The sequence below is a fragment of the Mesoplodon bidens genome (assembly GCF_964165515.1).
Source record: "Mesoplodon bidens genome assembly, chromosome: 4".
In the NCBI taxonomy this organism is placed as follows: domain Eukaryota; kingdom Metazoa; phylum Chordata; class Mammalia; order Artiodactyla; family Ziphiidae; genus Mesoplodon; species Mesoplodon bidens.
In genome coordinates this window covers 29,455,753-29,468,461 of record NC_138160.1, presented here as the reverse complement: position 1 = coordinate 29,468,461, position 12,709 = coordinate 29,455,753, and the positions used below count along the sequence as shown (strand labels likewise).

General features: G+C 37.9%; 1 protein-coding gene across 9 annotated transcripts in view; it reads right to left on the bottom strand.

The window, feature by feature from the left end:
• The window catches only part of RAI14 (retinoic acid induced 14), a 149,776-nt gene that overhangs the window by 9,302 nt on the left and 127,765 nt on the right, over positions 1 to 12,709 (bottom strand). For 6 of the 9 annotated variants that reach the window (XM_081231020.1, XM_081231017.1, XM_081231022.1 and 3 more), the window contains 9 exons: positions 11,166 to 11,223; positions 10,366 to 10,436; positions 8,737 to 8,843; positions 7,923 to 8,101; positions 7,644 to 7,672; positions 6,337 to 6,423; positions 5,330 to 5,416; positions 2,900 to 2,957; positions 147 to 265 (listed from right to left, as the gene is read on the bottom strand). In XM_081231020.1, coding sequence (XP_081087146.1) covers positions 147 to 265; positions 2,900 to 2,957; positions 5,330 to 5,416; positions 6,337 to 6,423; positions 7,644 to 7,672; positions 7,923 to 8,101; positions 8,737 to 8,843; positions 10,366 to 10,436; positions 11,166 to 11,223 — 795 coding nt within the window. The remainder of the gene's footprint in view (positions 1 to 146; positions 266 to 2,899; positions 2,958 to 5,329; positions 5,417 to 6,336; positions 6,424 to 7,643; positions 7,673 to 7,922; positions 8,102 to 8,736; positions 8,844 to 10,365; positions 10,437 to 11,165; positions 11,224 to 12,709) is intronic. The other 3 variants (XM_081231021.1, XM_081231023.1, XM_081231024.1) reach the window with 3 other exon arrangements.

Here is a 12,709-nt window from a genome sequence, read left to right as displayed (position 1 = left end):
AAACTATAAAATGCTTAAGGCTAATTATATTTTAAAAAGAAGAAACTAATGTCTATGTCTAAAACAAAATATCACCTGACTAACCCTGAAAAGCCCAATAGCTTGAACCCTACAGAATAGACCGTGTTAGCAATCTATTTACCTACCTGTAATTTATCTTGTAATTCCTTATTGTGTAAGGTAAGAGAAGCAACTTTTGCTTGCAGTAGGACAAGAAGATCTTGTTGGTCAGCTTCAGAACTTATATCCAATAAGCTATCAGCACCTTGGAAAAGAGACAGGCAATTTCAAATAATATTTAAAACATTCAGCTGTTATTTCTCTGGTCTCTTACAAACTCACTTTCTCCCCAATCCAGTTCTTCTTCCTAGTCCAGACTATGAATGAAAGCCCCCTGCAGCTGGATAGATGAATAGCCATTCTCAGGTCCTGGGGTTTCCTTACTGGCGTTTCCCTAACACATATACCAGGTGCCTGGATACAAAGAAGCACATCTGAAAACTGATGGATTTGGTCACACATTTTCCGTTCACTTCATCAAGTGCCACACCTTGGTTGTTTTTTGTTCCTCCCATGCCTAATGCATCCCATTCTGTGAATCCTTTCAGAAAGGTCTCTGGAACCTGGTTCACTTCTTATTCCCACACCCATCACTCTAGTTCGAACTTCATCACCATACTTGGCAGCTCTACAAATGGCTTCCTAACAAATCTCTCTCTCTCTCTCTCCTCGAGTGAACATGTAGCCTGTACCAACCACACTGTCAGCCTAGTCTTCCTAAAACAGACTCTGATAGGGTCATTCCTTTGGCTCAAGTGCTTTAGCGCTCTCCCGCTAAGAGTAACCTCCAAACCCCGTCATCTGGATGACGGCCTCTAGGATCTGGCTCCAGTCTACCTGCTGTCGGGCTCATAGGTCCTGACGGTTCCCACTGTCATCAGGTTCAACGCGTCTATCACATCCTCTGTGTTCTCAGCACAAGCGGCTGCTTTCACTCTTCATCCCTATGGCTGCCCTTGCAGCACCTCTTTGGCTAGATAACCCTTAGGCATCCTTCGAGACTCACGGCCAATTCTGCCTCTTCCTTAACGCATTCTCTGACCACCCCAGCGTGAAACAGCCTTCTCTGCATCCCACAGTAAACACCGTTGGTTAACCAGAACGATTTGAGATTCTACTGATTATCATGCTGAAATAACATTTAGAGCTATGCTACTCCAAGTTCTCATGAGACAAGACAAGAAACGTCCTCCAGAATGTCACTCAGGGTACCGCTTCCTTCATCCAGAAAGTCTTCCTATGGGAAAACAAAGGGTCAGGTGGACAAAACAGTGTGCTTGGCTGGATGACTTTCTGCTCTAAACTCCTGAGTTATTTTAGACTGGCAACAGTTTAGAGACCACACTCTGAATGGCACTGATCCAAATTTCTACTTCCTCAAGCCATTTAATGCAAGGATGAAAACTTTAATCTTAATTGGGAAGGATACGAAATGACATTTCTTCATGGAAATGCTTACTAATCATGTCTGGTGCCTAAACCACAGCTTTATGAATGTTCTTGACAAAGAGTCTGGTCAGCTTGGAATGAACCAGGGGACTGGGAGCATGAGGGTAATTCTAAGCAACAAAAATTACTTCTAAGCCATGATGGATGGCTTTTAAAGTATACAATGTAACAACTGTTCAGTTATATTAACATTGTTCTCTGCCAGGAATATTTCTTAATATTTCTAAATTCTGTAACTTAAGGGCTCCAAACACATATGAAATACATAACAGACCAAGAAACCGAATGCCGGAGCAAAAAGGGGCCTTTGAAGTAATCTACTCTACATTTCAAATTGATTCTGCATATACCGTCCTACATTCTTAGAGGATAAAGCAACAGGATGGACTCGATACAATGAATTAAACCGTGTCTTGGTGAAGACAATATGATAGTGTGTGATTTCATTAACACTCTTTGTATGTGTCTTTTAAAAATCAAAAGCAGAAAAGTTAGATTGTGGCAGCCGTGGAGGTGTTCAGTTGGCTCTCCCCTCAAGAAATAACCTGCTGCTCAGTTGTAAGGAGGGCCGCTAGCTGGCAGCTTACAGCCTATGGACCTCATCTCAAAACGATGTTTTAAAATGCATGAAATAAGCTGGGACGAAGAGAGAGAGTGGCACTGACACATATACACTACCAAATGTAAAATAGCTAGCTAGTGGGAAGCAGCTGCATAGCACAGGGAGATCAGCTCGGTGCTTTGTGTCCACCTAGAGGGGTGGGATAGGGAGGGTGGGAGGGAGACGCAAGAGGGAGGGGATATGGGGATATATGTATATGCATAGCTGATTCACTTTGTTATAAAGCAGAAACTGACACACCATTGTAAAGCAATTAGGCCCCAATAAAGATGTTAGAAAAAAACAGAATGTACAGTTTACAGTAATTGGCGACCTTCTTTGTAACACACCAAATAACAAGATATGGAAGCAGGTCTAATAACTGCCATAATTTCTAGCAGAGATACTGTAAATGATCTTTCAAGGTATCTGTAATAACAGTGAGGTGATATGATATTATCTGTGAATTTTCTTGGTGTCAGAATCACTGATCTGCTAATACCACTGGGGCTTATTGCCTATATTCATAATTGAAGGAAGTACTAATGCTAAATTAGGAACAGATGAAAACAGAGATATATTTCACAGGTCCCAAGCTCAGGGACTCCTTAATCTAGGTGAAAGCCCCCTGAAGTAGAGAGTACCAGGCTGTGCACTGCTGGCAGCCTTAGGGTGGCACCCAGGGTTCTCCGACTTCCCCAGACAGGGTACCCCTGCTTGGCCTTTGCTCTCTTAGAGGAACATGAAATAGAGATCGGTCAAGGGAACAAAAATGCCCCTTCATCTTACCCGTAGTACTGTCACTTAGTCTGTCTTTGTTTTCCCGTATAGAACTGATCTCAGCCTGCTGGAACACAAAAATGACTTAAAAGAATATTCCTGAATGGAACACTCTACAAAAGAATCAAGCAAATTTTCCTCCTTGAGTTTATACAAGTTGGTGCTATCCTACTAGAAAAACAGATAATCTCCAGGAAAGAAGATATTTAAAAATACAATAAAAGTGGCAGTTATCTCCCGAGGTGCAATTTTTACTTAGAGGTTCCAGAGGGTATATTCTCAAAATATTTTTCAGAAATTTCAGTAAGTATATTACAAATATCTTTGAAGATTATAATAAAATTACATAATAGCTAACTTAGTGGGCTACGTGCTAAAGCTTGAGATGGTGAATACTACTTTCATGACAGAGTCAAATAGAAGTTTTACTTATCTGGGTAATATATTAAAATACATTAGAAGCACTTTTCAGCTTTATCATTTCACAAATTAACTATTAATATATTATTATTAATTATTTTTAAGGGAAATGGTAGTAAATGAGACCTGTCACAGAAAATAAAGGTAATTTTATAAGAGAATAAAAATTCTTATGGCTGTGGACTGACAATCCCCTAAAGATTTCCTCTAAACTTGTATCCCTGAATATCTCTGTCCATTAATATATTGGAAAAATTCTTTACCTTCAAAGCCAGATTCTCATTCCAAAACAAAATACAGTCACTTGCCAGAAATTGCCATGTTTTATCTAGATGAGCCACAGACCATGATAAGAGAGAAAATTGTTCAGCAAAGGGACTTTTGTAAAGGCTCAAATGCTAAAAATGAAGTGGCTCATTTCTGGCAAGTGCTTATCATAAAAAAGCTATATTTTGTACTATATATATATATATAGTACAATAAACTACATCCATTGGAAGCTTACAATTTGAGGAGTTTTGACAGATACACACCCAAGGAACCACCACTGTAATCAAGATTCAGAATATTCCCATTACCTCTAAAAGTTTCCTCATGCCTCATCACAGCCAATCCCTGCCATTCCCAGGCAACCACTACTCTCCTTTTTGCATTTTCTAGAATTCCTATAAATGGAATGTCATAGGGGATGAATTTCTTTGAACCTGGCTTCTTTCATTCAGCATGATGGTTTTCAGATGCATCCATCATGCTGCTTGGCCAGCACTTCATTCTCTTTTATGGCTGAGTAATATTTCATTACATGTATGTATCTCATTATCTTTATCCATTCATTTGTTGGAGGACATTTGGATCATTTCTGGTTTGGGGATATTTGAATAAAGATGCTATAAACATTTGTGTATATGATTTTTTGAGACATATATTTTAATTTCTCTTGGGTTAATATCTATGAGTGAATGGATAGATGGTATGTTAGGTATGTTGAACTTTTCAAGAAACTGTCAAATGGTTTTCCAAAGTAGTTGTACCATTTTACATCCTACCAACAGAGTATGAGAGTTCTAACTCTTCCACATCATCACCAACAATTTGTATTTTTAATCTTTTTAAACTTTAGCTATTCTAAATTGTGTCCTTTTTTATCATTTTGTGATTTTTTTTGAAGAAATAAAAGTCTTTTTACACTCTATTTCTGAAAAACATAATTTGTGATATTATTCTTTGGAACGCATTGCCCCTCCTTTGAGCCATAATCATATTAGAAGATACTAGGGTGGTAATTATAAGAGCATAACTTCCTTTCCTTGCCTTGTATTTTAATAAAATCTAGTTAAAGCAAGGGAAGTGATAGGTTGATAGAATCTTTTCCACATCAGTGTGCATCCAAGTTAAAAGAAAATTCATTTTTAGTAATTCTTAGAAGGGAGAAAAGAATAAACAATGATGCCATTGAAATTTCATTTTAACAATTATAAATTTTACTTTCTTTCCAAGTACAATTTCCTAGTGATTGTTAGGTAAACAGATATTAAATTGAAATACCCTCCCATTCCTTAAAATACTTTCCAACCACAAGTCTAGAGAATTAGGTGGAATAAGACCTAATGGATTTTCTAAAATTCTAAAATAAATACATATTACTTTTATAGTCAGTAAAAAGTTTAATTAAAAATATACAATTACTTCTTAGTAAGACAGCAGAGAATAACCATTTCTTTCTTTTTGATTAGTATTATAGCAACTCAATTTGGTAAGATGACTGGTGATCTTAAAGTCTTATCTTTGTCCTTTTTTAATGAAGAAAATTAAATATTAGCTAACAAATATAATTGATTCATGCTACTCTTTTTGTATGGAGCCCATGCTAGGAAAAATAATCAGAGGGTGCTTTATGATGAAAAGGTTTGAACCAATGACTGAGAAATATATTCTGTTTTGCCCAATGTTGTGTAACTTAAATCAAATCTATTAGGTATCTTAAAATTCAATAATAAGTTGGACACAGAAAGGAAATACCTTGAAGGGTGGTTCAGCAAAAAATACTGATTCCTTTCCTGAAAGTGGTGTTGAAGTTATTGATCTTGGGGAAGACACATCACTCAACTAAAAAAACAAAATGAAAACCATCAATAAAGAGTCATTTTTCAAAGTCTTCTACAGTGCCAAAGAATTAGCCTATTTAACCAATACAAATAAATCTAACAATAATTATCCTTAGTTTCAATTAATTCAAGGGTAACATATTTTCAGTGTAATTCAGCTATGTCAAATACTTTTTGAAAGTTTGCCCAGTAGAATTAACTACGGAACTTCACTCCTATATTCACTAGAATTAATGTTAAAAATTTATAAAACTTCTATTGCAGATTGAGAATATTATTAATGATTATGCTAACGTATTTAACATTACTTACTGGATGAGAGATTCTGCTCAAATATTTGATATGGATTCTTTTTATGGCCTATGATTCTTTTAATAACAAACCCTGGCCTGTTCTTATTTACCATTTCATAGATATTCAAGCTTCCTCCTCTATTCAGTAATCACTATAAGCTCAGAAATGAAAGCTGTTTTTTTAAATATTAGTCAACCTTAAGTGTAATAGGAAAGGCAAATCTATTTTAACAACATTTAATAAACCAACTAAAATTCATTTTCAACTAACGCCTCACCAGCTACACATTCTCCCCCACTTTACTAGAGCTGTTAATACGAGCTCTGAAAATAGACTGAGCTCATTATCTTGAGGAAAAAGTTCCTGTCATAGATTTTAAGAATTTTGAGGTTTTTAAAAAAGATACTGTTCAATTCTTCAGTTTTGAAATAAGAATCAACATTATTTCCATACTAATAATCAAAATTCTTCATACCACTATTTGTAATTTAAAACCACTACAGAAAATTTCAAATGTGCATTTAAGGGTCAATATTAAAACAGTACTTTTCGGCCTAAACACAAAATGACAAAATTATGGCTTTGTTGTTATATGTTTGTTCATTGTTGGTTTTCTTTTATTTTTACCTGGGTAGGACTGATAGGAGGTGGTGGAGCTTTGCGTTTTTTTGGAGTTCCACTTCTCTCTGAGCTTATTTTAGAGACTTGATCATGCTGAAAGTTGTCACAGTCCAAAGAATGGAGGTGGGTTAGTTAGGTTAGTAAAGTCTGAGTAAATAGCTTCATCAAACAAATGAGAAAAACCTCAACAGTTCATGCATTTCTTACTTTATCAAGATCTGAAATCTGCTACCAACATAAAAGTAAGTAATATGCATGCTCCAAGTTTTCTTCCAGCAGCCCATGCTTTAAAGCAAGAAAATAAAAATCACAAGACAAAACCAGATTAAGTTGGTATGGAGAACTGGGAAAGTAGAGAATAAGGGGTTGTTTACCACAACTTAGAACCCAGAATACATTCATAGTCTAGCTTCCATCTTAATGCAAACCAGTGGTATTTCCCCGACCTTTTCATTACTTCCAGTCCTTTTCTTAAAGAATATACAGTTGACCCTCCATATCCACAGGTTTCACATCCAGATTCAACCATCTGCATATCCCAGAATTGCAGATACAGAGAGCCAACTGTATCACACTATTTTATAAAAGGGACTTGAGCTTCTGCAGATTTTGTTATTCCCTGCAGATACCAAGGAATGACCATAAATACGGGAAAAAAGGGAGAACCTCATCTCTGAAGGTTATGGATAAATATAACACAATTGGTACAAAATAAATTCAGTATCAAGTATTTGCTGATTATGATAATTTTTTCAAGAACACTGATGTATAAATAAATAAAACAGCCAAATATATATCTCATTAATAAACAGTAGTGACTACGTTTTTAGGAAAAACTCCAAAGTAACAGGGTAAACTTCTCAATTGCTATCTGTGTAAAATGAATGACATTTTAGAAAAGCTCTAATTAAAATAAAAGAAAATGCGAAATCTCTTACTTTCATTAACTAACATGGCTATGGACAGAGTTCTATAATTCCTGTGATATTACAAGAAGTTAAAATACTGTTGTTCTCAGAGTTAAAATCACATCAAACCTTTTCACACCAGTAGGAAATATTAGTATATTTCAGAAAAAGATGAATATATAAGTAGCAAGTTTAAAGTTACATGCTTTGGAAATAGGGTAAATCATTAAGAAAATATTTACCACCTTACAATGAATCATTTATTCCAAAGATATTTTACTCCTTAAGTAGTTTCAGCATAGGCTTTATCACTTTCCTAATGGACCACAGAGTGGTTTAATTAGAACATGTTCGAACTCCCACAGGCAATGATGAAAAAGAATCTCCATCCCCAAAGATAAATACCTGCTTTGGTTTTGTTGGTGTCTTTAAATCTATAGAAGGAAAGTGAGGGGAAAAAAAAAAACCTATAAGAACCATAATGACTCATATGCACTTTGGGTGGCGGGGTATATAAACACACACACACACACCCATACACACAACATACACAATATTCAACACTATTTTTCTCCAGAAATATATTTAAAAGAATAATAAAATATATTGCACAAATTCCTTTAACCTTTGGGGAAAATGGAGTGGATAAATTTAAAACAACACTGGCTATTTTCTTTCACATACCAGCATCCTGAGAGATTTTTGATAATAGAAGGCTTTGAATTCCTGCATTTTCTGAGATTTTGGAATAATGTAAGGCATTGTGTCCAAGAGAATCTACAAGGTTTAGGTCTGCACCCTTTTTAATTAAGGCTTCCACAATGTTAGAGCTGCCAATCTCACAAGCCAGCATGAGAGCAGTTCTAAAGAATGAGGAGACAAAAAATTAGTACACAAAATGTGAAAACTTTTTGCTAGGAAATCATTTCATTTGTCTTAAAAACAGAGGAAAGAAGACTAAGTGCAGTTAAGCCTGTACTACACTTAATTTTCTAGGAAATTCAAAATGGAATGCTATCAAAAATAAAATTGGGTTGCTGTTTTATAAAACTTCAGATTAAATCAGAACATTAAATATTAGGTCAAATAACATAGACATAATCTTCTAAATATGATGAAATTTAATACGATTGGCACAAATCTTGCCTTTTCTTCAAATCAAGTTTTTTAAAGAACCTATAACATTTTAAGACTGTTTTGAAAAAACAACCAATATGTTTACTTTTATTTTGCATGAAAAGGCAAAGGAAACGGCCTATTCATTTTAGCATTTAATAATCTCATCACAGACACAGTCAGCAATGATGCTCCCAGAGGTCTGGGGAAAATACTTTTTAAGTCAAAACAGATTCTTAATTATCCAAAAAGGCAGAAATCAGTAAAAGAAAGAAATTAAAACTGCTTTAAAACAAATGATCCAAAATACAGCTGTGATATTTTGAAAGCTTCTCCGAATGTGGGTATCACCGAAATAACATGCTTTCTAATTCTGTGGTACCTTCCATTTTTGTCTCTGGAATTTACATCTGCTCCATGATCCAGGAGAAAGCGACAGACCTCACTGTGGCCATTTTGTACTGCAAGCAGCAGTGGTATATTCCCATCCTAGGAGACAAATTCAGATTAAGATTTTAATTTAGATGCCAAATGCCGGGACTGCAAAGGCCCTTATTCCTTCTACATTTACTCCTGACTTGTCCTGCTGGTCTTACATTTGACCCATCAAAGTAGTCTGCCCCCTAACACTACCCTTGTTATGGAATCCCACTGACTGTGGGCTTTTCCTCAGGAGTCAGTCTCTCAGGCTGCTTGTCGCCTGACTATGATGTGAGAGACAGTGGGATGCAAAGTATGTAAAGGCTCGAGGCAAGTATACCATGTTTATTGAGAAATGGTTCTCCATGGTTCTGGAGAAATGAAGGGCTGTTCCATATGGCATTAGTAGGTCCCACTGCTCTCTAAGCAGTTTCTTCTGAGTGAACTACACATATCCTAGTATCCTGCCATGCCACCACTGTCTTCTCAGAAAGCATACCCTTTCATAACCTTCCTAGGTATCGAAACATACGTTAAGAGTTTATTTGTTCATTACTGACACATGACTAGATAAAGGGACTGATGGAAAGAATGATTTGTTTAATATGTTATAACAATTGGCAATTCCTTTAGAAAAAAGAATTTAGATCCCAACTCAGACAAACTATGTAAAACGGATTAAGAATCTCAACATTACAGTATGAAACGAATGAAAAAAAAATACTAGAAGAATGTATAGGTGACGATTTCCAGAATCTTAGTTTGAAGTGGGGTCGGACTCAAATTATGTAAACCAGAAAGAGAGGCTTTTATTCTGCTCTTGCCTTGAACATACCCCACAAATGGGGTTGACCGTAATTTTAGGCAAAGGAAAAAAAAAGTTACAATATATCCAGTTATTTTAACATGGGGATATTTAAAAATACAATTGCTGCTTAAGGATTAAGTATCCACTCAAAGTCGAACTTCAGAATTTCTAGAAAATTATCTCTGTGAAGTTATAATACTTTCTGGTTATAAAGTACCGAGATTCAGGGAGCGTGAATTTATTTACAGATTCTAAATGCTCACTTCGCAATGTCCCCATCAGGTATAACTTACACATGCCAAGTCCCATGCTACAGCAGGAAATTTAACCCTATAATCAGGAGCAATAGACATGTCAGTTTATTCTCAAAATAGCCCAGCAAGGTCAAAATCGGCTACAAGTGGTCTTTAAAATTGGAAAACCCTAGTACCAAAGGTAATATATGGGATGTAAAAAGAAAATAATAGAGCTTCTATTTAGACTTATTTTTAATTTATAAAAATCAAGAAATTAAGCCTTATTAGTATTTAGGTTGATGGTAAGCCATGTGTCTATCCTTAGAAACAAACACAGGAAGTGCATGCTGCAAAACGTTTTATTAACGGTTTAAGGACCAACGGGGGTAATACTTAAATCTGTTTTGCACAAGAGGATCTAGGTCAGAAAGCAACAGACTTTTACCAAATGCTTGGGTCTCTAAGGTCTTCGTGACTCCCAGAAGTAGCCCATGGTGCTCTAGACACCAGTGTCCATCTGCACCTCTAGTGGTCACCTGGTACTTACCAAATCCTTGAGGTTTATGGGGCTTTTGTGCTCGCAAAGAACCTGCACAGCTTGAAGGCAGCCCTGTGCCGCTGAGAGAAGGAAGACACAGAAACCACAGCCAATCACAAAGCTACTCTCACAGCCAGGGGCATCAAACACTTCTATGAAGGAAAAGTTCACCTTCCACCCAGCTTGCATAGGTTGCATTGAAGAGAAATGATGTCAGAATGGTTAAGTAAGTGGTGTTTTAAAATTACTGTTTAATTTCAGCGTCATCCAGACCTAAAGGCAGTGCTTGCCAGTTGTTGCCTTTAGGCAAACCTTTGGTTTAGCTTTTCGTGGGACTTAGCTTTTCCACAACTAGCACTAAAAGAAATTTGCAAATCTCACCATCCTGGACTTCAGTACCAATGTTTCGTCACTGGAAACTGTGTGACAGATAGTAAAACCAAATGTTGATAAATAAAACTGATTGATGTTCCTTTTGATCCCCAAGTAAAAAAAAATCTGTACCACACATTACCTGAAATCTACAAATGCTCATGAATATCTCTTAAACAAGAACCTCATGTTAATTAAAATACAATAACCAGGACAAGTTTTACTAGTTGTTTGGCAGGCGACTGATGAATTCTAGCTGTATTCCTCCGTAAAACCCTACACGCTTTGCAAACTGAGGAAAATGGGAATGATGTCTAGGAGTGACCACAGAAAACGGCATCAGGAGTAACAATGGCAAGGTTAATGGCTTAACTAAGGAAAACGAACACTTACTGTTCCTCAGGGCAGAAGAAGACAAATAAGAGAATGAAAATTACCTGCATAATGTAAAGCTGTTTTCCCAGAGCTGTCGATACTTTCGGCTGGGCATTTAGACTGTAAGACAAAAAGCAATAAATACGTATAATAAAAATTCAGTTCATCCTTTTCCTGCAAGGTATGACGCAACTTCCTAAGAAAAGTATAATAAACATGAATAAGTCCCAACTGTTGTGCTCCAGGGGCCCAGGGTCTCATGGGGAGGGAGACTCATCTCCAAGTAATCACGACACAGGTGAACCGTCACCTCTTGGCTGCTTTGACCGTCCCCCCTCTCTTGCATCAATTCTGTCGCCAACAGATCATCCCCACCAGCTAACAAACATGCTCTAGGATTTCTCATCTTGATCCCACCTTTCCCCCCATTTCCTGCCCTAATTCTCTATCCGCCGTCACAAAACCAGCTTCCTGTTAAGAACTGTCCCACACAAGCCATGTTGCCTCGTCTCCCATTTATTCCTGGACTCACTGCAGTTGGGCGTCTGCCCTCAAGACTCCACAGGGATGGCCCTGATGCAAGTGGCCAGCCACCGTCGTGTTTCCAACGACGGCAAACATGCTTGCCCCCCCTCTTATCAACCTCTCCCCGGCAATCCGCTCCCTCTTCTCCAAACACTCTCTCCTCTCAGCCCCTAGAGCCCTGCCTGGCCCATCCAATCTTGGTTTTCCCCCCACTGCTCTGGCCACGCCTGCCCCTTTAGCCAAACCTAAAACTGCGGGCTCCTGGATGTTCTTTCTCTAAGCCCTCTCCCTCGGTAATCTCATCCACACCCATAGCTCGAAATCCCATCTAGAAGCCAATGCTTCCCGAGTGTATATCTTAACAGTGACAACAGTACTGTGTAAGTATTGGCTATTAGTATGTGCCAGGTACTATTCAAATAATTGTTTTAAGGCTCTTGACGATCCTAGTTAGATACTGTTATTACCCCCATTATTACCCCCATCATGAGGAAACTGAGGTACAAAGAAGTTAGTAATTTGCTCGGGTCACAGTAAGTGGCAGAGCCAGGATTCAAAGCCAGACAGGCTGGGCTCCAGCCAGTGTTCACATCTGTACACAGCAGATGGCACCTCTGAGCCCCCGGCTTGACAACCCACAGCCTATTTCACATTTCCGCCTGATGTCTCAAACGCAGCACAGCCAACACTTCTGGTTGCCCCTCCCCGCCACGCAGCCTGATCCGAGCCGTCCCTGCCTCTGTCAACAGCACTATCATCGGTCTAGTCACTGAGCCAGAAACCACTGAGTCATCCTTGATTTCTTCTCTTCCTCCTGCCACGTCTAACCTACCACCACGTCCTGTCAATCCTGTCCCCAAAACACACCCCGATCTACTCTCCTCTCTTTCTCCATTGTCACCACCTGGTCTGAGCCAACACCTGCTCACCTGCACAGCCCTGACGGCCACCTGGCTGTCCTCAGTTCTTTAGTCGATTCTCTATACAAACAGAGTGAACTTCTAAACCGTCAGTGTTGCTCTTTACTTCAAAGTCCTCCACAGTTCCACACTGTACTTTGAGGAATCACTGTCTGCCCATC